The 25214-nt window shown below is 46.1% G+C and overlaps 1 protein-coding gene and 1 pseudogene across 5 annotated transcripts in view; one reads left to right on the top strand and one right to left on the bottom strand.

Moving 5' to 3' along the window:
* CNOT4 (CCR4-NOT transcription complex subunit 4) overlaps positions 1–3597 on the top strand; it is an 82750-nt gene extending 79153 nt beyond the window's left edge. For 3 of the 5 annotated variants that reach the window (XM_066549856.1, XM_066549854.1, XM_066549853.1), the window contains 2 exons: positions 1735–1947; positions 2734–3597. In XM_066549856.1, the coding sequence (XP_066405953.1) occupies positions 1735–1947; positions 2734–3035 (515 nt within the window). In that variant the 3' untranslated portion in view covers positions 3036–3597. The remainder of the gene's footprint in view (positions 1–1734; positions 1948–2733) is intronic. The other 2 variants (XM_066549858.1, XM_066549857.1) reach the window with 1 other exon arrangement.
* Positions 3598–12897: 9300 nt separating this feature from the next.
* LOC136557102 (sushi domain-containing protein 3-like) lies at positions 12898–18601 on the bottom strand (annotated as a pseudogene).
* Positions 18602–25214: the final 6613 nt, after the last annotated feature.

Below are 25214 nucleotides of genomic sequence, written 5' to 3'. Positions count from 1 at the left end.
TTATGCAGTAAGCATTTTTGTGTGCTTTTTGCATTGCAGTAGAAGTAATTAATTAAACAGAGCTGTTTCTTTGCACAAGCTTTTTGAAGCAGCAGTGAGGAAAAGAAGTGGAAACTAATGGTGTACAATGCAGAATTTGTTGCAGTTATTTCTGTGATCGTGAGCTGGCTGCTTTTGTTCCAAAAAGTTAATTTAGAACTTGTTTCAAATGGGCTTATGGATGTTCTAGAGGATTGTGAACCATATCTCTTGAGGACATTTTCTACTAATACTTTCTAAAACTTTGTTTTATTATTTTTAATCTCAGGATTGTAGGTTTTGATGAAAAATGTGTGGCACTGAATTCTTTAAAGCATTTATTCTGTACAATCGTGTTGCAAAGGAAAAAAGGAGGAGCTGTGAAATGACAGGATTTCAAGTAGTTTTCTTGTTTGGTTTTGGGGATTTTTTCTCCCCCTCTCATTACTAAAAGGTGATTGCTCAGGACACCACTTTTTTCTGAACATTCAGCTTTACAAAAACTGCCAGGGCAGGTTTTGATAGCAATTGAGACTGCTTTCTTTACTCTCCAAAATAAGGTTGTGAGTTAGTGATATCCTCTAATTTTCCAGGAGGACTTAAATCTGTTCTGTTGTTGATGAAGTAGCAGTATTAGGAAAGTATCTCTTTATAACAATTCTGATTCAGATCAAGGTCCTTTCCTCAATCAGGACAGGCAGAGATGTTTGGAAAAAAAAAAAAAGGTTGTGTTCTAGATATTTGTCAAAAAGACAAGCATGTGCCAACATACTGCCTAATTCTTCCTTTCCAAATAAAACTGACCACAAGCTAATAAAGTATGACTTGCTGTATGGGATGATAAATACTGGTATGCTCATGTCTGGTTGGTCCTGCTTTGAGATACTTAAAACGAGAGATGGATCACAGAACCAGATAGTCCGTTCTAGATAGCATGGTGTGATTTTTGTGTTGAGGGAGCATTTGCTGTAGCCACATTATCTTGTTGTCCTTTACCAATATGTCTTGAAATGTTGAGGCAAGTAGTTGAGACTTGACTGCTTTGGTGTCTGGCTGGTTTGCTTGTTCCCAAAGTTTTGAGGATACTGTTGTGTCAGAAATTATTCTGAAAGGTCTTTAAGGAATTTTCACTACTGTTCTTCAACTGCAAGAGGAAAATTCACTCCCTCCAACTTCATTACCATTTCCTTCGGAAGAACATCTCTAGGGCTGTGAATGAGCAAGCTGTAACAAAACAAAAGACATCTGTGATTTTCCTCAGCCTCCCTGGTTCCATTTCTATTGCAAAGCCCTACCTAGCCTTTCTTCATTTTGGTGCACATCACCCTTTTGAGCCTGCTGCCCATCAATAAAGCAGCCAAATTGCAGCAGTTATTCTCATCAAGTACCTGGTAGATTTTCCCCTGCTACTAATAGAGGGAGAGCCACTGTGTCCTTGATTATTCGAGTCTCTGGATCAAAATGGGGAAATACATATTGGGGGAGGAGTTATATCTTTCTCCCATTCCCTTACACTTTGTTTAAAACCTGCCAGCCCCTCTGAGTAATTCATCAATCATGGAAACACTGACCCTAGGTTTTGGACAGGGAAAATATTAAATGATTAGCTTAAAAAGTAAAAGCAAAATCCCATACCCCACCAAACAAGGACATCTGTTTCTAACTTCAGCTTTTTATTTTTTTATCTTTCATTTTTTTTGTTGGTAAATCTCCCAGACAACAGCAGTTCTGTAGAGAGTTTAAATATGAAGGAATGGCAGGACGGGCTAAGGGCACTTCTACCGAACATTAACATCAACTTTGGTGGACTGCCCAATGCTTCTTCCCCCTCCAACGCCAACCACAGTGTACCAACGTCCAACACTGCCACCACCGACAGCCTGAATTGGGACAGCCCTGGCAGCTGGATGGACCCCGCAATCATCACAGGTAACCGTTTCTCACTCCTTCAGCTCCACTGGCAAACCATCCAATGGGTATTTGGCACAAACTGATTTACATCTGGAAAAAAAAAAAAAGAAAAAAAAAAAAGAAAAAGTCAGTATGCGGTGGTCTCTTCCAGCTTCCATCCACAAAACCTCAAGGGTCCAAGAATTTTTGTGGAACCTCTAGGTATAACAGAGCGTCACTTAGGCCTTTGCAATGCATGCCCAGGACCTTTGCAGGCAGTCAGGTGGATCAGTGCTTTCCTATAGGGTCAATCTATAAGGTGTCCCTTCTGCTGGATGGCATGTCCGGTATGTGCGTCGCTGGTCCTGAGCCACTGGAGGCAATCACTGGACTTGGTTATTTGAAAAGGGACATACTCCACTTGTTTATAAAGCTCTCTTTTATAAGGCTGTCTGGTTGTGTCTCCCTGTTAGAGAGGCTGAAGCATGAGTCAAGTAGGCAGAATGAAAGGTGAAGCATGAGTGTACTGGCAGCTTAGTGTGGTAAGGTATGTTGACAAGGAGGCAGTTCTTGAGCAGAATGTTTGATAGAAAAATGTGTGTTTTCTGAAGAAGTACTCTGAGGGTGAACTCTCTCCTCTCTCGGTTTAATGTTAAATGTTTTTTGGGCAGAGTAATTATGCATAATAATGTAAAATGCATTTTCTGTACAAACTAATAATGTTTTTTCATTGTTTTTTGCTAGGTTAAATTGACCTCCTTCATGGTCAGTTTGTTGCTTCTCCTCTGACTTGCCTGTATCCTTGTTTTTTTCTTCTTTTCTTAGGTATCCCAGCCTCCACAGGAAACAGTTTAGACACTCTTCAAGATGACAATCCTCCACATTGGCTAAAATCTCTTCAGGCCCTCACAGAGGTGGACGGCCCCAGTGCAGCGCCATCACAGACGCACCACAGTAACCCCTTCGGCACACAGATCCCTCTGCACAGAGCCAGTTGGAATCCCTACTCTCCTCCTTCAAACCCCACCAGCTTCCATTCCCCACCTCCAGGCTTTCAGACAGCCTTCAGACCCCCCAGTAAAACCCCCACAGATCTACTACAGAGCTCAGCGCTGGATCGTCATTAGGAAAGGAAGAAAAAAAGAAAAAAGAAAAATAAGACCCAAAACGTTAGAAATGCAGGAAGTGTCCCACCCTGACTCCTCCCCACGCCCACCTACTGTTCCCTGTCATATCTTTCTTTCTGAAGAATCCAGTTCCTGATCAAACTTCCCCCCCAAATGCAATGCCATCACAGGGTCATGACCATTCTTTTTGTTAAGTTTCTGCAGAAACAGTGTTTGAAATACACTGTTTGAAATACTTTCTAACCATTCTAAGAAAAAAAAAAAAGAGAGAGAAATCAAAATGCAGTCTCAATGCTTCAGGAGAATATTAAGAATATTACTGTCTTACGTCTTTTGCACATGAGTATTTCTGCCTAGTGGAAAAGTGTCAATCTGCAGTAGGGGGAAAAGTGCAATGCAGAATCAAATGCAAGAACATAAAAAAGGTATTTAATTTAAATGAAGTTACTGAACATGTGGGGCAAGCAGTGGCCCAGCATTTATTTTGCATTCATTGTGGCACTACACAGGGAAATTGCTATGTTGGGGTTGGTTGTTTTTTTGTTGGTTTTTTTTTTTTTTTTTTGAGCAGGGGATTTTATTGCATCAGTCAGAGTTTGACATGAAGTGTGTGGAAAGACAAAACACTTATAGCTATGAGTAACTGGCATGTTGCTAGAGTGGTTTAAAGAGGGGAGAATAAGATTTTTCTTTAATTTTGGCTTTAGATTTCAAGTAAACTTTAATGTTTAAAAGTATTCACAGATTTAATACCTAGCATATAAGTAATATAATTATAAGCAGCTGAAACACGAGTGATATTTACTTCAGTCTTTCTGTCTCCTCTGTCAGTCTCTCTTTTTTTTTTTTTTTAAAAACGATTCACCTGATTTGGGCACTCTGGGATAGCACTGCATTGGGGCCACATGATCACCATCAGGAGCAACCTCTGACCTCCTCTGCCTGCAGCTTTTACTTAACCCTGTAGTTTCTGGACGTTTGTGCAGTATTGAAAAGACAGGAAAAAAGAAACAGATAAATAAACATGGTTATAACCTGACGCTAAAACTAAAACCAAGGAAATGTACCTCTTTCTTCAGAATTAAAACTAAAATCTTAAATAAAACAGAAAACTTGATGATGACTTCATGTTTGCTTTCTGATTTTTTTAACCTTGGATTTTTAATTACTGCATCTGGTAAAAAGTGTATGCCATTGCATGTTTGGGGTTTTCTTATTCATCTAAACCAGAACTACTTTATCATTGGAAATACTGCTTTGTATGGTAACTTCTGTACTGAAGGGTGGAAAAAGCATAACACTTTAAATCTTTTAAAGGGATTCTGTTGTCTTTACTCATGGCAATAGCTCGAGGCAGTCAGTCTCTAACTGTTATTGGTGCTATCATTTTAAATCTGAAGCATGAAAATCTTGTTTGTATTTTCTGAATTAAATGCCATGGCACTTGGGGTGGATAGCATACAATAATATGCCTGAAGATATGGCAGAGAATTTGTTACAATTCCCTGTGTTCATCAACAGCCTTGCGTAGAAATTTAAAATATGTCACTGCACAACAGAGGATGAAGAGCTCTTAATGGACAGAAGGCCTCCAGTAAGCTTTTATACTTGCAAGCAGACACACTCAAAACCTGTTAACCTTGTGGTTGGGCTGCTGTTTGATGTAGCTTATGGGAGTGGCAGCAGAGAGCCTGAAATTCTAAAGATGCCTGTGCAGAAGGACTCTCACCTGATGTGAGCAGTACAGTTCAGGCTGGCCGCCTTCTGAAAGTGTTGGCTGCGGGCAGGGGCAAGGAAGGGAATTTCCACTGATGAACTGTGAACCGTAAATGGGGATGGGGTGGGGTGAGGAACTGGCTTGTCAGGAAGTGGGAACAAATGCTGAATCAGCCACTGGACAGAGGAGCAAAGGTCTTGAATCTGCACAATGTTTCTAAATATCCTGTTACACAAAGCAGCACTTGGTGGCTACGTGCCTTTGCTCTTCTCTCACTTGCATTGCCATGTTAGTGCTGGATTTATTACTCTATATTAAGGGCCTCTATGTGCTGTTTCTGATCTGTCAGCATTGCTGCAGATGAGTCATGTGCCCTAGTTACCTGGGGGAATGTGCACACCCTTTGATGCCAGTGCTCCCCAAAAAGTAAACTATGTTTTTTTCACCCAGCCATTTCCTATAACTGCTGCTGGTGGAAAGAGAAGTGCTGCAGACTGGAATGGCCTCATCTATGGCAGTGCCTACTGGTACCAGTGAACTGGGGGTGCAGCCCAGCAGGAACTGTCTGCTGGAGGTGTTGGAGGAGATATAATTCATCTTTGGTTTGGATTTTTTTGTGTCTCCTTCCACAGTTGATAGGCATTTTTCCACCTTTAACATTTTGTTTTAGAAGGGTGCCCTTCCTGACTCTGAAAATTAGCAAGGCTCCCAAAGCTGCTCCAACTGCTTTCTATGTACCACAGCAATCCCTGAAGCTGCTGCCTTCTTCAGTTTTTTATTTGTCCCTTTGTTGCAGTTTAGGAGGTGCTGTGGCAGCCCTGTGCCCATGGTCTGCTCCCAGTGGAAACCAGGTTTTAGCTGCCTTGGAGACACTTCCTCCCTGCTGCCATGCAGCACCTGGTGTGGTTGGCCTACCAACAAACTCTCAGCCTTCAGGAAAAAGTTTGCAACTACAATGCCTTCTTCTCCTTATGGTGCTGCGTCCCCAAGAAAGACTTCTTGGTGGGTAACGTTGGCATTCCAACAGTAAGGTGTATCAGTGATCAGACTGATATATGCTGGGTGCAGCTTTTGTCACATTTAGCCTATTTTTGTGTCCACTATCTGATGTGGATTCTTCATCCCTTCAGTTGGCAACCAACCTGGTGTTGCTCTCTGTTCAACTGTGTGGAGCTTACCTGGGTTTTTCTCCTGAAGTTTTGGGTTTACTGGTAAGGGGGAGGAAGGTGGGTTATTGTTTTGTTGGGGGTTTGTTTTTGGTGTGGTTTTGGTTATTTTATTTTAATCAATTGATGGAATTTTCCTATGGCAAGAAATTCTATACAGGAACATTTACTGAAAAGAGAACATCAGTGTGATTGTCTTAGTTCACGGTCTGTTGTTTCTTATATTGTATGGATACTTGCAACTCTTTCATGTGTTAAGCAAAGAACAGTGCTTGACTGAAAGGCTGGTGACACAGGACTGGCAACACATTTGGTAGATAATGTGTAAAGGATGGGCCAGACTTCTCTTCCAAAATGTGCATGAGTATGTGTTGAGGGAAGGAAGGGGATTGTTGGCCATGAATGTGTTGGTATAAGAAGCTGTGTGGCATTTTTAAACACATGTACAATGCAGGTGTAGTAATTTGAGGGTGAGCAGTGCTGGACTGATAGTAAGGGTTCCTGCCCTATGGCTTCCCCTCCCCATCTTTCTAATATCAAACAAGGGAATTATGTTTTTTCTAGATACAGCAAAAAATAAAATGTCACCTTCTGGCTGAGGCGAAGAGCCATTGCATGAATTCTTTTTCCTTTAAAAACTTTCATTGCCTTGTTGGAAATCAAGTGTCAGCACGTATGTGGCATTGTAAATGCAGTGTCTTGAAAGACCTGTTTTAATCACAATTAAAATAGAAAATAAAATTTAAAAGGGCAAAAGAAAACAGCTAAGAAGGGAAAAAAGTTAAAATACTGAAAAAAGAAAAGTTAAAAAGTATTAAGGAGGGTCACTTGCAAGTGGCACGTGCTCAGCATGCACCAGGTTACTGTGAAATTCAGTTTTCCTCCTGCTGGGAAAGCTTTGGCAGTGCCCTGGGCGCCCTGTGCCTGGCCCCAGGAGCTGGGTGTCAGCCATACCAGGGTCTGACCCAGCCTGGAGACCTGAGCAGCAGCTGCTGGGAATGAGGGAGGGTCTGGTTCTCTGCTGAGCTGGTCTCAGGTGAATCCACGCCCTGGCACCCCGTGCCTCCTGCAGCTCCTGAAACGCTGTTGCAGTGCTGCTGCTGGGGCAGGCACTTCAGCTGTGCTGGCCGCCACCGACTGGGTCAAGCCACACCTTCCTTGTCCCCGTTTGAGGATTTCCTGAACTCTGTTTTTCTTTTTCTCCATCACAGAATCTTGTTCAGTAAGTTCTTTTCCCCTTAGATGCTCATATAATCATAAACATTGAAGATGTTGGATTTTAGGGAAAATGGGGGATGGTTTTGGCTTTGTGGTTTTGTTTGTTCTGTTTTCGTTTGGAGTTTTTTATAATTTGGTGGAGTTGTCATGCTGCTGTGGATATTTCTGGCTTTTTTTTTCTTCTGGTGGGAAGGAAATGGTCATGCATCAGTTTCCTCGTAAAAGAGCTTAGAAAAGCTCTTTTACGAGGAAAAGGTCATGCTCGTAAAAGAGCTTAGAAAAATACACTTTAAAAGCTTGTGGTTCCTGGGTACTTATTGTTCATCCCTCTCCTCAGAACATGTGGAAGTTGCCTTAGTTGCAAAGGAGCTTGGCACTAGTGTTGGTCTCTAGCACACAGAAATCCAGTGCTTGGCAGGTGTTGCATTGCTTGGGGCTAATTCCCTCTGGGGAAAGCTGTTGTGCTGGTATAAAAGCTCACTGCTCAGAACTGAGGTGTGTCAAGAAGCTGAGAGGTGGCAGGCAGAGTGCTTGAAGGGTTGGGGGACTGGGGTTGTCACCAGCCTGACCTTGAAGAGCTTATAGGTACTTGTAATGTCTTGAGGGGGATGACCTCTCCTCCAGTCCAGCTGGAGTTCTCAGTGTGGCCAGAGCCTGTACTGTAAAGTGGTGTTTGGCACGAAGCTGTGGTTTGAGTGGTTGTTGCTTTACATCTGCAGTAGTGTGTGGCTGCATGGCCAGCTGCGGGTGTGCTTGCCACTTCACTGGTGTATGGTCATCTGTTCCAGCTGAATGCAGATGCAGATGTAAGAGCTTGTGCTCCTTCCTCTTTGCCCTTATCTCAGCATTTTTTTCCTTCTTTGGGATGTTCAACTAATAGCCATGCCCAAAGATTCTTAGCTTTTTCGTATATTTGTAGCTTTGTAGATTTTTAAGATACAGTTGTATGGTTTCTAGTACCTTTCCTGCCCTCACATTTTAGAACAATAAGCTAAACCTTTCTAACACATTCTTGAAATTTTGTTTAGTCTTATTCTTAAAAAGAGAATTTCTGACAAGGACGTCTTGTTTTCCACCAGAACTTGAGACATAACAAGAAATAGGGCAAAGAAGCCCTGGGGCTGACCTAAGGGTGGGTTACTGGGGCAACTGATCTATTGGATGCACTGCTGGATATGATGAGTAATTGCACTTATAAAAATGGTAGGAATCCTTTATCACAGGTGTGTATATAGCCATATCTGCGCACCCAAAAGCTTTCATTCAAGAATTGCTTTTTATCTTATCTCTCTTAATAATTTTTGGAAAGTTTTTGTCTTTTGATTCCAGGCAGCAATAGGACGGAGCTCTTGAGTTCTCTTCTCTTAATAGCTGAGACCATATACAAAGCTTCTAAAGAATAAAAATGTGAAGTATCATCATAGCTTTGGGTTGCAGTGTAAGAAAAGGCATAGCCTCAGGATGCTGTGATCCACATGCAAGAGTATTGTTAATGAGTGAGGTGTTACCTTCCCTACTTTTCTGGGCTATGCCTTTGCCCAAGACACACTGCTGTTATGTTTCTGTGGCAAATTGAGGGCTCTTCAGATGCAAATGGCCATACAAAGTTGTTGCCATACAAGTTCAGGGAGCTGGAGTGACTTGTGGTGCTCAGAATTGCTGCATTGTGAGGGTTTGAGGTGAGTTGGGTGACCTGGCAGCTGCAGATTTGTTACTGGCTTTGCTGATGAACAGTACTGGTCTAGGGGGGTCTGATGCAGTGCCTTAGGTGTGGAAGTCATTTGAACAGAGATAGTATCACTGCAGAGGAAAACAGTACAGAAAAGTCCTTTTTAATCTAAAATCTGTGGGAGAGTGGTCTGCCTGACATCTGATGGTCAGGAGGTTCCATCTCCTACAACGCAGGTGAGTCTTTCAGTGGGATACAGGCATCACATAGTTACTCTTGTTGTCTCCTGTGAAATCTTGCTAGATTGATATTTCTTTTTCCCAGTCCTCAGACTTAAAACTTTGACAAATAATGTGTGTGTTTGAGGTGCATAGAGAGAAAATGAGACTTGCTCAGCTCTTTCCTTTTCCTACCAGCACTTAAAATGTTACTCTAGAAAGCTTGTACTGCCAGAAGGTGGCTATTGTTTTCAAGCTCACAATGAGTGTGTTTTTAGAATTTCATACCTTTAGTATTTGGATGTTACAGGTCCCAGCACTAATCTTGGCCAGATCTCCAGAGAGTCTGAGATCTCTTCTGCCAGTGCTGAACAGTCACAGGAGGCTGGTACACCAGCCTTCACAGGAGAATTTTAAGTTGTGACCAAAGCTTGTTTAGCTCTTTTGAGATAAGCATGCAGGCTGAGGTTTACAGCGTGGAGTCTGAAGCTTAAAATCCTGTTTATAAAAAGAACCAACTGGGAGTGCTTTGTTCAGACACTCAGCAGAAAGCTACTGCTTGTGAGGTTTGCCTGGGACAGCATGGGCAATGAGTTGGCCTTGCAGCTATCTCCATCCCACTTCAGATGGTTTCCTTCAGTTCCAAGGTCCAGCTCTCTGCAGAATATTGAATGTATATAATTTAAAATTTAAAAAAAGGTGATATATGTGGTTCAGTGGATGCTGGCTCCAACAGGAACCTCTGTGTAACATGGCAAGAATGCATGGGATTATAGTCTAAGAGGTTTACTTCTTCCAGTTTACAAATTACTTGAAGCTTCTATAGAGTTGCCTTCCTCCTCCCTCCTCATTTGGTAAATAAATGCAAACTGTGCTTCTTGTTGCCTCACTGATGGTGCCTTCCTGAGTTGAAGCTGAGTGTGGCTTTTCACACTTTCACTCAGCTCTTGCTGCGCTGGTCCGAGGAGCTGAGGCAAAGACTAAAGGGTAGATAGAGAAACTTGTATAGAGCTGACCGTCCTGCCCTTAACCCATATTTCTTCTCTTCGTTCTCCTGCTGCTTGAGATGACTTTTGAGGAAGACTGTGTGCTCTTTCTTGCTGGAGAAATTTGGCTAGGACAATGATTTGGGATCAAAGAGTTTTGTTAGGAAGCAGAGTTTGCATGCATGCATTAAAAAAAAAAAAAGTCAGGAAAATGTTACTCCAAGGTAACTTTTCGATTTTGTCAAGTAAATAATTTTTTAAATACCAATTGTATAAAATGTTTGATTCAAGTTGACCATTTTGTCTGTACAAAAAACTACTGTCAGTTTTTTATTGAAAATGCCAGCTTTTAGTCATGACACTTCATGTGAAGTGAAGTTGCTGACAAATCAGCAACTTTCTAGACATGTTTGGCAAAAGATTTTTATATCTGCAATGTGCATCATTTCAGTTTATAGTGAAAGCAGGTGTCAATCTCTAATATTATGTAGCAAAAAAAAATCACGCTTTTAGTTTTAAAGCGTTGCTCAGATCCAAGGGAGAACAAACTAAGTCCCAAATATATTTTTTGAACAAAAATCTCTTTGGAGAGAGAGAAGATTGTAGTGAGGTTTTTTGGATTCATTAAAACATAACAAGGGAGAGGAACAGAGAAAGAAATAGATAGGAAAAGTCTCATTCCCATCCTATTCAATTTTTCTTTTGAACAGTTTACCTTGAAATGGGATTATTCCCCTCCCTGTGCATTAGACTTGGTTGGAAGAAGAGGGAGGAGACGGTAAGGTTAGGATGTGAGCTGAAGGGAAGCTCACAGCAGGTCTTGTTTTCCCTGTCCTTTCTAAGCCATCAGTTGCCTTAAGAGAACGAAAGATTTTTCTTCCTTCTTGTGTAGTTGCTGGTAAATGGCCACTGCCATTCCACTACCTGGAAAATCATCATTTTCCAGGGATCTGTTGCAGTGTGATTTCCTGTTTCGCCTATCCCAACCCCCCAGGTGTGCCAACCTTCCCCCTCCCCCTTTTGCCCTCCTGCCTAAGAGCTGTCCATCAATCTTAACATTCCAGCAAGGCGTCGTGTGGTTGGCAGATGCCCTTCAGGTCTGGGCTCATTGGCCTGTCCTAGCGTCCATATCCCTTGAGCTTTCCCCTCCTCACACCTGGTTGGCCCTCACCTGTCCCTCCCCTCCCCCTGTCCCCGGGGCTTAAAAGGACACGAGACGATGCGGCTGGGTTTCTATTGGTGAGCTGTTACCACATTCAGAGGTCTACCATGCTGAAATAAAACTCTGGATTAAGACTCTACGATAGAACCCGCTCCTTTTCTCTTCACTGTCGCCTGAACCTTTACCACCAGAGGTAAACTGAGTTCCTACTTTGCCTGGATTTGTTCCGAGTGCCCAGCTGCAGCACCCAGCCGGCCAAAGGTATCTCTGTGGTGAAAACACCACAGCTGCAGCCTTTGGCCCAGCAGCAAGGGTCAGACGAGGCTGGGCACGTCCCACCCAGAAACATCGGGATTAATATTCTATAGGGATCTGTAAAAGTTTTACTACCTGCTTCCAGACTTCCCATAGCTTGGTCATGTGAAAAAAAAAAAATACATAGGAGATAATATTGGAATAGATTCCTTTATTATTATTAGAGAAAAAACCAGCATCCCTAGCCCTCATTCCAGGGAAAAGTGGCAGCAGTATCAACATCTATCAAATGTCCTCTTATCACAAGGAAGTGCTGCCTTGCATCTTTTTAAGGCTTCTTTTCTTGAAATGCAATGCAAATGTTGATAGAAACAAAGTCAGCAGACTAAAACTCCCAGCCTTTGTAGCAGGACTGCATGAGTGTCACATGTTGGATCCTTGAGCCAGCAGGGCATGCTGGGGTGCTCCTTCTTATTGCCAGCCGCTCCTCTAGCACCACAGCACCTCTGAGGTCCCAGCAGTGTCTCTGCACAGACCTGATGCCACAGTACTCACCAAGCCCGTGTGCCCAGAGTGCCTCGGGCATGCTGCAGGGCACAGCTGTGTCCTGGGGTGCAAACAGGGGCTGAGGTGTCCTGGAGCTGCCTGGCCAGGCTCTGCATACGCTCCTGGAGCATGCCCCTGGACTTCCACCCAGGAGATGTTGGACACAAATACAGTGTCATTGCTTTCTGAATGCAATTGATGGTTAGCTCTTTGAGTCCTGCTATGGGTCCTGATACAGGTGATTTGAATTTCTAATGCTGGAGAGAAGAGATGAAAAACCCCCAAGAGTTGGGTTGGGGTTTTTTTCTTTCCTTTTTTCTTTTTTTTTTTTCTTTCAGAGGGGGTGTTGTTCTGTTTGTTTGTTTTCAGATGTGCTAGATTCTTTGTATGAAAGATAAATTCATGTCCTCCCATTGACTGGCTAGCTTTGTACTCTTGTCAGTACATCTTCCGAGTCGAAGACTGTCCATATAGAAGTGGGAGGATATGGTGACTTCTGAATGCCAACGAAAAAACCCTTTAAGTCTCTATCTATATTCAACTGCAATTAATTGTAAATGCTTCCAGATATCTAATCTCATTCTTTGTTCCTGGTAACTGTTTACACTTTCAGCCTTTAAAAGAGCCCTAAACCGAAAATCAGACTCATGTTCAAAACCTAGAAGTCTATACATAGACTTTAGGTTAAGCTGGGACTGCTCAGACTTGACTTAAGAAGTTTATAACCTGGAAACTCCTCTTTGAAGCGTGCACTGCTGGGCAGGAGAGGGAGATAAAAGGATTATATAAAAAAGTGTCAGGTTTTCTCCATGTGAAAAGCCAGGTGCAGTAATTGGCTCTTCTGAAATGCTTTCCTGAGCTCAAGGATTTAATAGCGTTTAAAGGGGAGGAGGGGGGGAAGGAAGTGGAATGGCAGTTTAAATTCTCAAACCGGCTTTCCGAAGTTGCTGAAGAGCTTGTGTTCCTCCAGGCCGGTGCAGCCGACGGGCAGCCGGGGGCCGTGCCCGTGCCGGGGCAGCCGGGGGCCGTGCCGGGGCAGCTGGCAGGGCTGGCCGCTGCCCGGGGCGGGGCCGGGCCGGAGCGGCGCCGGGGCCTCGCAGCGCCATCTTCCCGCGGGCACCTTCGGCTGCTGGGCTGGGCTGCTGGGAAAGGCAAGCGGGACAGGCCATGGTAAGGAGCCTGCAGCCTACCCAGTGCCGCTGAGGCAGGGCATAGGGAGCCCCGGGCCTCCGGCTTCCCTCCCGCTTGGAAAAGAGCAGCGGGTGCAAGGATTATTTCACTGCTGTCGGGGCTAGGTGGGGAGCATGTCAGAGGGTGAGGTAGGGGATTGACTGCTCAAGGACTTGAGCTGTTCTACAGGTGGCTGCTCCTGCCTGCGGGAAGCCTGAGAGCAGCTCGTCCCTGTGTGAGGAGCTTGGGAGGCAGCGGCAGGGGCTGGTGCTGAACCGTACCTATGGAAAGCCAGGTTATCGCAGCCTGCGAATGCCCCTGGGAACACGGAGCTGGAGACGGCCGAGAGGTGGTAATCGCGCCGGTGGTAGTGCTTGAGTCTTCCAAAAGCGTTCCTGCCCCTCTCGGCCGTGGAGGGGCCACGCTTCCATCCTCTGACTTTCCTTCGCTGCTGCTGCTGCCTGCCGGGTGGTGAGAGAGATGCCATGCAGGTGCTTGCTTTGGGCTCTGTGGTCGGGCTTCTATTTGCTCACACCCCTGGAAAGACCTGGCATGTTTGTATCCTAAGGCAACGCTGTCACCCAGTGATTTTTACCCCGTTCCTGTGTTCCCAGAGGAAAGGACTGACGCTGTTTCAGCCCCACAGAAAAGGGCTGCACCACCCAGGGAAGAGCAGACTTGTGGGGAGAGGTGTGCTTGGTGCCTGTTAAAAGACTGAGATGCTCTCTCTTGCTTGCAGGGATTTTTTTTCCTCCTTGTCCTTGTGCACTTCTGATAATGAGTTAGGCTCTTGGTTAAGGTGTACTCCTAGGCTGCATGGTCCCTGTTACTTTTGTATCCGGTGCCCTTTGCCCAGGATAAAAAAGAGGCCTTGCTGGACTGTAGTGTATGCCAGGCAAACTGGGCGGCGCTGCTGCAGAGATGGTTCTCTGTGACTGTGGTCCTGCTACCTCTGTTTGTCCAGTCCTGCTTCCCACCATGACTTTTCTCCCAGCTATTTCCAGAGAAGAGTGGTCCTCTTTTCCCTCCCCAGCCCTGGGCTGTGCACTGAAGTTAGCCTCAGAAAAGTGATACTCCTATTAACCATCCTCCATGTACTATCTGTTCCCTTCTTCCTCTGATAATGGGGAGTTTTTTGTAGATCACCAGGCTCACAGAATCATAGAACAATTAAGTGACCTTTAAAGTGACCCCACTGCAAGGAGCAGGGACACCTTCAACTAGATCAGGTTGCTCAGAGCTCCATCCAATCTGACCTTGAATATTTTCAGGGATGGGGCATCTATAGCCTCTCTGGGCAACTTGTTCCAGTGTTTTACCACCCTCATTATAAAACCCATTTTCTTTATATTCAACCTTGGACAATCCTCTTTAAATTGCCCCTTGTCCTATCATAACAGGCCCTGTTAAAAAGCTTGTACCCCTCTTTCTTGTAGGGTCCCATCTAGTACTGCAAGGCTGCTGTAAGATCTTCCTGGAGCTTTTGCTGCTGCCTGAATGCCAGCTCTCACAGCCTTTCTCATAGAAGTGCTCCAGCCCTCTGATCAGCTTTGATCCTCTGGGCGTTACTCACAGGTCCATGTCTTTGTTACTTTAGGGACCTCAGAGCTGGATGGAAAGAGGGGTACAAGGACTTGGGGGTGCAGGTGGGGGTCTTACTGGAGCAGACCAGAGGGGTAGAATCCCCTCTCTCACCCTGTTTTGGATGCAGCCCAGGATACAATTGGCTTTCTGTGCTGTGAGTGCCATTCCTGGGTCATGTCCAGCCCCTCATCCACCTGCACCCCCAAGTCCTTCTCAGAGGGGCTGCTCTCCATCTGTTCGTCCCCCACAGCCTGTGTTGATACCTGGGGTTGTCCTGACCCAGGTGCTGCACCTTGCACCTGGTTGTTAAACCTCATGAGGTTTCCATGGTCTCACTTCTTGAGCTTATCCATGTCCCTCTGTATGGCATCCCATTCCTCAGGCATGTAACGAGCCCCTCTGCAATCACCAGCTGCAGCATCCCCACTGATGGAAACCCCTTCCACAGTCACGCATACCTTGGCTTTGGAGCTGTGGTTTAACTTTTTTTATGCTTGATAGTTCCAGATGTGTGAGCGGGAGGGTTGTGAAAGGGCACAAGCGGGTCTCAAGTGTCCCGAGTGGGCACAACCCGCGTGTCTCAGCAGATGGCAGCAGCGACACTCCTTCAGCTGCTCCTCGCTCCTGCCGAGCGCGCCGCGCCGCACCGCTCCCGCCCCACCTCCGCCTCCGTACTCACCCGCCGCGGCTCTTCCTCGCCCTGTCCCGCCAGCAGCACACGGCGAAGGAGACGGACAGTGCCAGGATGACGGCTCCGCTCAGCAGCGAGGCGGCCACCGCCATGCGGGACCCGGTGCCCGAGGGCTGCGCGGCGGCTGCGGGCAAGGGCCGTGAGCGGGGCCGGGCTAAGGGAGCCACCCTTGCTCCCGGCCGCCGTCCCCCGTGCAGGTAACCCCGAAGGGACATTCCAGAGAATATTTAGTAATAACCATTATAAAACCTAATGGTGAACGTGGGTGATGCCACGCCGGCTCGATGCACCAGAAAGTTGATGGAAAAAACCCCGTATTAACATATCATATTTCTTTTCATATAATTAATATAAAATAATCACACGGGGCAGAAAATATAAAGCATCTGATGTGTCTTGCATTAAGCATAAGGGTAGTAGACATTAAGCCCTAAAAATAGAAAGGAAAAAGATTAAACAGGGAAAGTAGAAAAAACTTAAATGTAATAAAGTTAAAAAGGGGAAAAAGTTTAAAAGGGAGAAAAGTTAAAAAGGAAAAAACGTCGAAAATGTAAAAAAGAAAAATTTAAAAGGGCAAAAGAAAACAGCTAAAAAGGGAAAAAAGTTAAAATATTGAAAAAAGAAAAGTTAAAAAGTATTAAGGAGGGTCACTTGCAAGTGGCACGTGCTCAGCATGCACCAGGTTACTGTGAAATTCAGTTTTCCTCCTGCTGGGAAAGCTTTGGCAGTGCCCTGGGCGCCCTGTGCCTGGCCCCAGGAGCTGGGTGTCAGCCATACCAGGGTCTGACCCAGCCTGGAGACCTGAGCAGCAGCTGCTGGGAATGAGGGAGGGTCTGGTTCTCTGCTGAGCTGGTCTCAGGTGAATCCACGCCCTGGCACCCCGTGCCTCCTGCAGCTCCTGAAACGCTGTTGCAGTGCTGCTGCTGGGGCAGGCACTTCAGCTGTGCTGGCCGCCACCGACTGGGTCAAGCCACACCTTCCTTGTCCCCGTTCAGGGCGGCCGGGTCACCCCACCTCCTGCTGGCCCCGCTGCCTTGGTCAGAGTGAGGAAGGCCCCGTGCGGGGGCCGGTGCTGCCCCTCCCCACCCGAGGTAGTGCTCCCCCCGAGCCCCGGGAGCGGGGCAGGGGCTGGGTCCCACCCGAGGGCTCCTTACCCTGGCACTGGGGCGGGGGGTGGCTCCAGGATGAGGTGCTGTCCTGGCGGAGGCAGGCGAGCCTCTCGCTGCCCACCAGCTGGTATCCCTCCTGGCACCAGTACACCAGCACCGAGCCCGGGGACACGCCTGAGCCTCTGTCCACGTAGTAGTATCCATAGCGTGGCGGGGGGAGAGCTGTGCATGGCACTGGGGAGAAGGGGACATGTTAAGCGTAGGTGGTGACAAACGTCCCCACAGTGATGCTGTTGAAAGGGCTGCTAATCCCCTGTGTCACTCCTGCAAGCCGCTGGGACATTTTTGTTGTTTGGTGGTTTGGTTTTTTTTTGTTTGTTTGGGGTTTTTTTTGGGTTTTTTTTTTTGGTTTTTTGTGTGTGTGTGTGTTTTTTTGCATAGTCCAAAGGAAATGCATTAGAAAGTCTAGCAGCTTTATCTGGAAAATAAGCTTTTCAGTTGCAGACTCTCCAGTGTGAGCAGCTACTGAACAGCAGAAGTGAGACTGGAAAGCTGCAGGCTAGGGGGACTATGTAGAGAGCAATTTTTAGGAGGGAAAGGAAGAGAATGTTTTTTTATAACACGATATTCTGGGAGAATATTGTTGGTTGGAACTCAAAGAAATATTACTCTCTTACTCTGCTAGAGAGAAAAGCTTTTTTTCATCCCAGCCTTTAATTTTTTAACTAGTCTGTAACTCACAGCTATTCAGAGCTACTTAACTATCCTGCTTAGACCATCTCTTTTGCATTGCACTAATACCTAGGGAGACCCAGAAGTTAGGTAGGCTCCAAAAAGAATGGCAGTCTGACCATGTGCTTGGCAACTCCCCCACCTGGATATTCTACCATGAGGCCAAGAAGGTGTGGTAGCAGGTATCATGGGTATCAATATCCTAAATTAAAGGAAAATAATATGATCAACTCTAAGTTAACCAAACTTAAAACCTGCAGGCAGAAATGTGCTTTATCTAGCTTGGGGGTAACTTCTGTGGGGAATTCCAAGTGGAATAGTAAAGCTAATGTGAGAGAAAGGTCTGCTTTCCCTCTGCTTTTACTGAGATGGTGTAGGCTTCTAGTCCAGTGGAGCCAATAAGGAACAAATCCGGCTAAGATCAGACTTTCTCTAATTTCAGCAGTGCTGTTAACAGGTAGTGCAGATGTCTGAGTTAATTCAGTAGTGCCAGGGAGGCTGCTGAGTGCCTGGACTGGATCTCCTGTATGATTACATTGTCCAGCCCCAGTTGTTATGACCTTTGCCAATAGTCACCACGGTTTGGAGCATGACATGGGCTCTCTGAGCTGCTGCCAGCCCCAGGTGGGTGGTCACCCCACAGCAGCCCTGAGGCTATATCTCACTTATTGGGGAATGGTGCATGCTTTGCCCTGGAAAGTGGATTAAAGAAAAATAATCCCTCTCAGCAGCTGGAGATTATTTGTGCTTTTTTAAAAAAAATCTCTATTTCTTCCCAAGGGTCGCAGCTCAGCCTCTAGGGGTAGGGATGTGTTCAGTGCTCCCACACCCTGAGCAGACAGCTGGTCCATCATCATATGCATAGATGTTAACGTGGAGGGGGACTTTTTACTTTCAAAGGAAAACATCAGCTGTCGAGTTTCCTCCCTGTGCCTCCTGAGTGCTTCTGGTTTGGTTTGGGCGACACATCTCTCCCATACCACAGGAGCTGCTGTGGCCACCACAGAAGCCTTGTGGTCCCTGTGCATGCACAGGGAGTGCCGCTGTGTCCGACGAGAGAAGCATCATCATGCCCTCACACCGTGTCCCTGCGCCCTTCCCCCTGGCTCCGAGGGGCCCCAGGCAGCCCGGCAGAGGGAGAGGCGGGGATCGCTCATTTCAGTACCTGAGGTGTTGCTCTGCGCGTCGGTCCCGTTGGCAGCGTCTCTGGGCAGCCCCTTTCTGATGTGTCCTGCACCGAGCGAGGCGGTCCCGGGCCCAGCAGCATCACTCCAGGCAAAGCTCAGGCAGCTCCATGGCAGCAGGCAAAGGACGATGCATTTCCCGAGCCTTTGTCCCGTCATGGTTTGGGGAAACACGGCACCATTGGGTGCCTGGCCGCCCCGAGCGCCTGCGGTTTCCCTTGGCGTCTGAGCAGCAATCAGCTGGGCTCTTAGTGCATTAAGCCCTGAGCAGCAAAGCTAGCAGCCGGCACTCGCCTCTCCTCCGTGTCGGCACAAGCCCTGCGTCCCTGCTCCTAGCACTGCCAGCCCTGCTCTGGCCACTCGCCTCCAGAGCCCCACGGGGAAGGAAAACAGGTGTGGGAAAGATCAAAGCCTCAGGATCCATCCTTTACAGCCCCTGTCTGCAGAGACTGGCTGTTAACATCCCTCCAGGTGCTGGAGCTGCACATCAGGAACCCTCCTCCTCCTCCGTCTGCCAAAATCCATACTCGAGCTCACTGCTGAGACTCTTATGCTGCAGACCCTCCTGTGCTCATCTCTTCCTTCCTGCCAGAACCTAAGGCTGATTTTCTGTCAATGGCAGTGGAGTGGGATGTGAGCCATGGGAATCAAAAGGGTTTCATAGCAGCAATTCTGCTGGCTTTGCCACAATGGGAACTGCAGAGAAATCTGTGTTTCCTTTTCTCTGCTTGGCATCTCTCTGCCTGTCATTTCAGGCTGTGATGTTTTGCAGGTGGAGGGGCTGTAGTAGCAATCAACTCTTGCCTCCTGGAATGTAAGTTGCTCTTACCTACCCCACCTGCCTGCTCACTTGTGTACACCCATGAAGAGAAAAGATGCTCCACGCTGCCTGAGTGCTTGAGAGCCAGATGTTTTGGAGCAGGCAATGCCTTTGTGCCAGGGCTCTCCCCAGCAGCCAGTACAGCAGCTGTGTGACCAGCAGGACTTTGAGGTGACTTTTGGAGCATCCCCTGTCTTCTCCCCTCCTCGCACCTGCTGGAGCTCCCCTGGCCTGTGGGTCTCCTTTGCCCCTCCTGTACTGCATCCTTGCCTGTCCTGGGACTTACTGCAGGTATAAGGGTTAGAGGCTGTTATTCACTAATAGCATTGGCACAACTACAGCTTTGCATGGAGATGGGTCAGTTTTGGTTCATTTCTCTTTTTGTATCTGTGGCCTTTAGCTGTAGCCAGTGTGCTCGGCTGCCTATGGCTGCCCCAGTGGGTTCTGAGGGGGGGAATGTTGGCTTGGATGTGTGAGCAGCTTCTATTTCTAAAACCCAGCAGTGGCCTTACCATCTTAGTGTGATTTACTGTAGTGCATAAAGGAGAAATAAAAATGTCAGACAGGATCGAGCTCTTGTCACATCCCATCCCAACACAGGGATGTAGATGAGGGCATCTGCTGAGTGGGAGTTGTGGGGCCAGGCAGTGGCTGGACCTTGCTTGCCTTCCTCCCCAGGTGGGACCTGCTCTTGCTCCCACCTGGAGTAGTTCAGCAGTACTCTGGCCCTCCTTGCACTTGCAGAGAGGTTTCTTGTCACCTCCATGGGGTTTTGGATGTGGGAACACCTTAATCCTGGTCTGTTTGTCCATCCGTCTCTCAGTCCTTTTTTTTTTTTTGCTTTGTTTTTGGCTGGGCTAGTATTTCTGGACTTGGTGCTTCCTTCTCTCCAAGGGATTTATGTGATTTCTTAGGAAAACCTGTTTCAACCTCCCATGACTCCTAATGATCTTGCTTAGAAACTACTTTCATTTCTTCACTTTTCTGGTTAATCCTTCTTAAGCAGTGACCTTTCTTTGGCTCCCCCTGGAGAGCAGACCAAGGAGGTGTGTTCCTCCCTGTCTCGGTGAATATTGCTGGTTTCTTGGGAGTTTTTAGTGGTTTTTTTTTTTGTTTGGTATTTTTGGGTTTTTTTTTTTTCTTTTCTCTATCTGACTGCAGGGATGCTGCTGTTTGCTCGTGCAGTAAAGGTAAAAGCTGTGAGGCAGGCTGGACTGTGTGACAGTGTAACGCTGTCACAGAGGAGCCTGCCTTGGGGCATGCCCTGGGTCAAACCCCCTTATCTCCTGGAAGCTGGAGCGCAGGCAGCGCCCTGGCCTCTGGGAATGCATCTGCCTGGACATGACCGACCCTGAAGTGCTCCCTCTATGGAGCCTGGAATCTGTGCACCTTCTCCGGCCGGGGTTTACGAGCTGGTCCCTCTGCTGCCGATCGATGCCTGGGGACGGTGGGAAGAGCCCGAGGCTGCGGGCCCAGCAGACGGCAGGAGCGTGGCCTTGAGCCCGGCTGGGCAGCGCTGCGGCAGTCACCCGTGCCGGGGAGCGAGCGGCTCCGCAAAAGCCCCGTGACACAATGACCACGCTTGTGCTCAAAGTGCTGAGTGGGTGACATGGATCAACCCTTTGCTAATGCTCTTAAGAGCTAGCCTGTGGCTGAGGGAGATAAAGGGGCTTGTTAGTACCAAATCAATGTCCTGCTGGAGTGGGATTTCAGTGCTGTTCCCAGTTCCTGCTTTCCAGAGGCAGACATCCGCATCAAGCTGTGCGCCAGAGCAGGGCACCAGGCTGTTCCTGCAGGGAGTGAGCCTGGGCTCAGGAGAGGAGGGTGTCCATGCCCCAGGTCAGTCCTTTGCTCGTGAGGAAGGCTAAGAGGAAGGAGCAGCTAGCGGGGAAGCTGTCATGGCTGCAGCTCTCCTAGCTCCACAGTCTTGGCTGGGGCTGTCCACCTTTGCTGTATATTCCCCGTGGGTGATCTCCTTTCAGGGCTGCTTCTCCATCACAGCAGCCTGCAAGGCAACACTCAGCTGATTGTTTTCAAAGCTGGCTCAAGTGTCTCTCGTGTTTGCACTCAGATCTCCCTGCTGGCTGGTGGGGATGCACTGAGGGGTAAAGCTTTCCTGAACCAGAGGCATTTCTCTCTACCTTCTCTTGTGCCCCTTTGAACCTTTTAAATCTTGCCTCTGCAAAAGTGTCCCTCTCCCACACTCCCACTACTGAATTCTGAACTACAGAGGAGTTGTGGACGCCCAGAGAAATTGTGAATGTTCTGTCCCAGGAAGTGTTCAAGGCTGGCTTTCATGGGATTTGAAGCAGCCTGATCTAGTGAAAGGTGTCCCTGTCCATGGCAGGGAGCTTGGAACTAGGTGACACTTAAGGTCCCTTCCAACTCAAACTACTCTGTGATTCAGTGAACACACAGGTACTAATTTCAGGTCAGTGACCATGGGTAATCCTCTTTGCTTGCAGTAGTTTTGCAGACAGGACATAGAGGTGCTTTGTAACTAAATTAGTAATTGTAAGTCACTTGCTTAGTTCTCTTGCTACTCCATCCTTCATGCAAACCAACCAGGGCTAGAGCTGTGGAAGAACAAACTGTTCTTCAGAAAGATGATTGCAGCATTTGGTGTTTTGTTGGGTTTTTTGCACAAAGTCTCCATGACATGCCTCTTCTATACTGCACTGCTTTTATTTCATAGCCCTGACTTCCCTTTAGACACACCTTTGTTCAACCCCAGGAGCTGGGATTCAGTGCCACAGGTTTGTGAGAGCACTGTGGATGAACCTGCTCTCTCAGTAAGGGGCTTGGCACACCTCAGCAAATCTGCACCTCCCCAGGTTAGATGTGCACAGCCCTGCATGGAGGAATGCCTCTCATTCAGCTTTAGACATCTTCACCTGTGCCAGTCACTCTTGGTTGGTTCATAATTTGGGAAAGAATATAGTGCTAATAACACCAAGGCTGTGGGCTCAATCCCTGTGTGGGCCATTTACTTAAGAGATGGACTCGATGATGCTTGTGGGTCCCTTCCAATTCAGAATACTCTGTGAATCTATCCCACTTGGGACTCCAATTTTAAGGTGCACTGGAAGTTTTGTAGGTACTCACTGAAAGCAAAGGGAGCTCCTGTATCAGTGCTTGCATTGCAGAGACAAAAAGTTTGAGTTATGCCCCCCTCAGGGGCATAAACTGAGCCAGCCTTTACTGTCATGAGCAGCTGGCCAGGTCACTTGACTGACAGCAAGAGATATGCCAGACACACAAGTCTAAAGAAATCTGTATTATATTTTTTGTTTGCTTTCCTAAAACGTTATGAATAACTTGAAAAGGTGTGTACCTGCAGATTTATACTGAAAAGTCTTTTGTATAATTGACTGTCATCAATAATCAGTAGTTCACAACATTGCTGTTCAAACATGCATTTTTGCTAATTGAATAATACCTTGTTCTGAAAAAAACTCACAATTTAGTAATTTAGTGATAATTCTGTTATATATACTTAAATATGCACATAAATGTGCATGTATACATTATGTATACAAATATTTGCATGTACACAGAGACTTTTTATTTTTCTTACTTATTTCCAAAGGCAGGATATTCCAGGCTGGGGCATTTTACATGGACCCCATAAATTTCTACTTTGACATATACATTGTGCTATTTCATAACCTTCACCTAGACTCCAGATTATTAACCTTCTGTTGACCAGAGGTTGGTACTGTTAAACTCTTCATTCCTAACAGGCTTAATGTTCAGGCTTTTGGCTATGTAGGACTTCCTTCTTGTGTTTTTTATTAAAATCTACAATTTCTTGGTACTCTAAAAAGTGCATTTTTTGCACTGCAGGATTTCCCAGGGGGGGACACTGGTTTTCTGCCCAGCTTTTTTTGAGGAAAAGGATTGATGTTGTTATTATTATTTTGTTCTTCTCATCCTGTTCACTTAATACTCTTTTGTGTGGGCAGTTTCCCATGCTAGTCTAGGTGACACAGGTGTTGTTATGCACCTGTGCCTTTTGGATGTTAAACAAATTAAAATTGTTTAAGAAGCCTTGGCACTGAATGTCTGGGTCTCATCTGAAAACAAGGTTATGGCAGGACTGAGGAGTCACTGAAAAGATGCTGGGCTGAAATTAACAGGTATTTTTATAAAAATAAAAATTTACTGAGAAGATAAACTAGCCCCAAGGAATATTGTGCTATTCTAGTCAAGAACTAGGTAATCTTTAAGGTCTCTTCCAAACCAGCCCATTCTGAGTCTATGATTCTATGACCTTCCAGGTCTTTTCTAACACAAACCATCCTATGATTCAATGATTTTGGTATCTTAGAATTTATCTGTCCAGCAGGATGTAACTTCACTGATAGTGTTTAGGATGATGTTGTCCTATCCTGTAATGCAGTCCTGGTCTCAAGAGAAGATCTGACAATACCAAAGCTCTACAGAAGGAATAGGGACTGGAGTTTGTTTCAGTTCCACTGCATCCTTCAAGGAAACCAGGAGATATTGCCAATGGCTGGTCACTAAGTGTAGGTGATAACATGCCCTCCTCTGAAGGAGTTCTTTGCAATTGAAGCTCACTGCCTTAGGAAGCCATTAAATTAAATAGAATTTAATCTAAGTAGGGGTAGAGTGGCTGGAATAGTTTGATGGAGCATTAACACCATTAGCTACTTTAAGAAAAGGGTAACTATGCTTTGGCCATCTGATGGTCACAAACTAGGATGCTTAGCTGTATAGGGATAATCAGATGACCTGAAGTCATCTTTTTTCAATCTTATGTTTTCTATACCTCTTTGGTGTCATGTTCTGATGACTTGTGTGAAAAGAGAAGCCACTGCCTCAGTGTTCCAGGAGTCAGTCGCCCCCACACCCACACATCCCCCCAAGACTACACCAGCAGAGACCAAAATCCCTTGCAGTAAGCAGCTCCATCAGCCAGTGAGTGTCCTTTCCTCACTCACACACACACACATGCTCTCAGGTGCACTTCCTCCTCATTTGGACTCAACCATAGGTTTCCTACAAAAGAGTCTCAGGCATCAGAATTTATAAAAATAAAGAATTTAATAGAGAGTACAGCAGCACATCAGCTTGAGCTGGATGCCTTCAGAGAGGGACCATGAACAAAGAAATCCCCAGGCAGTTATGTGCTTAAGATTACACACCTGCCCTTCATGTGCTCTTAATGCAGTTTTTTAGTCCAATGGGGATTTTTGGTCTGGGTCTTCTAATATCATATTGGACTCTTTCTATGTCTTCATGCAGGCAGGCCATTGCCTTATTTTATTGAGTTGATGGTTGTAGCATCCTTATCTTCTGTTTTCCACTTCTTGTGCACCTGTTCACTGGCAGAACATGAGGAACTAAAAAAGTGTTAGAGTCAGGATAAATATTACAGCTAAACAATCAGTGTATTATCAATATTCTTCTCATCCTAAAGACAAAACACGGCACTGTACCAGTTACTAGGAAAATTAACTGTATTTCAGCCAAAATATCTCTATGAAAGTCCACAGCTTGTGGCTCAAGGCTTCAGGAAATCCAGCTGCTCATGCTAAGCAACTAAAGCTAAGCAAACAGTATTCTAAATCACACAATATTACATCTATGACTCATTCTATTTCAAATTTATTTAAGCCAAACAACACATATATGCCAACACTTGGTCCTTGGTCGCTGCCATAAATAAATTCACAGAAAAAGCTTCATTCTTTTCAGGCTGTAATAGGAGCATCCTACAAGATGACAATGTTTGTATATCAGCCAAAATATACAGTAGTTTATATATGAAATAAGTGAAACTGTATAGTAATTGAATGTCCCAAAGATGATGACAAAGATCTTCAAACAGGCCCAACCCACACGAAAAATGCAAGTTGCTGTTGAAACAGTAATGAAGCAACAATTTCCAAGGCTGTGTGGAATGCCTCTCTGATATCCTCCAGCATC

The sequence above is a fragment of the Molothrus aeneus genome, chromosome 5, assembly GCF_037042795.1.
Source record: "Molothrus aeneus isolate 106 chromosome 5, BPBGC_Maene_1.0, whole genome shotgun sequence".
Taxonomy (NCBI): domain Eukaryota; kingdom Metazoa; phylum Chordata; class Aves; order Passeriformes; family Icteridae; genus Molothrus; species Molothrus aeneus.
The sequence above is the reverse complement of the archived record's forward strand: the minus strand, read 5'-3'. Positions and strand labels throughout refer to the sequence as shown.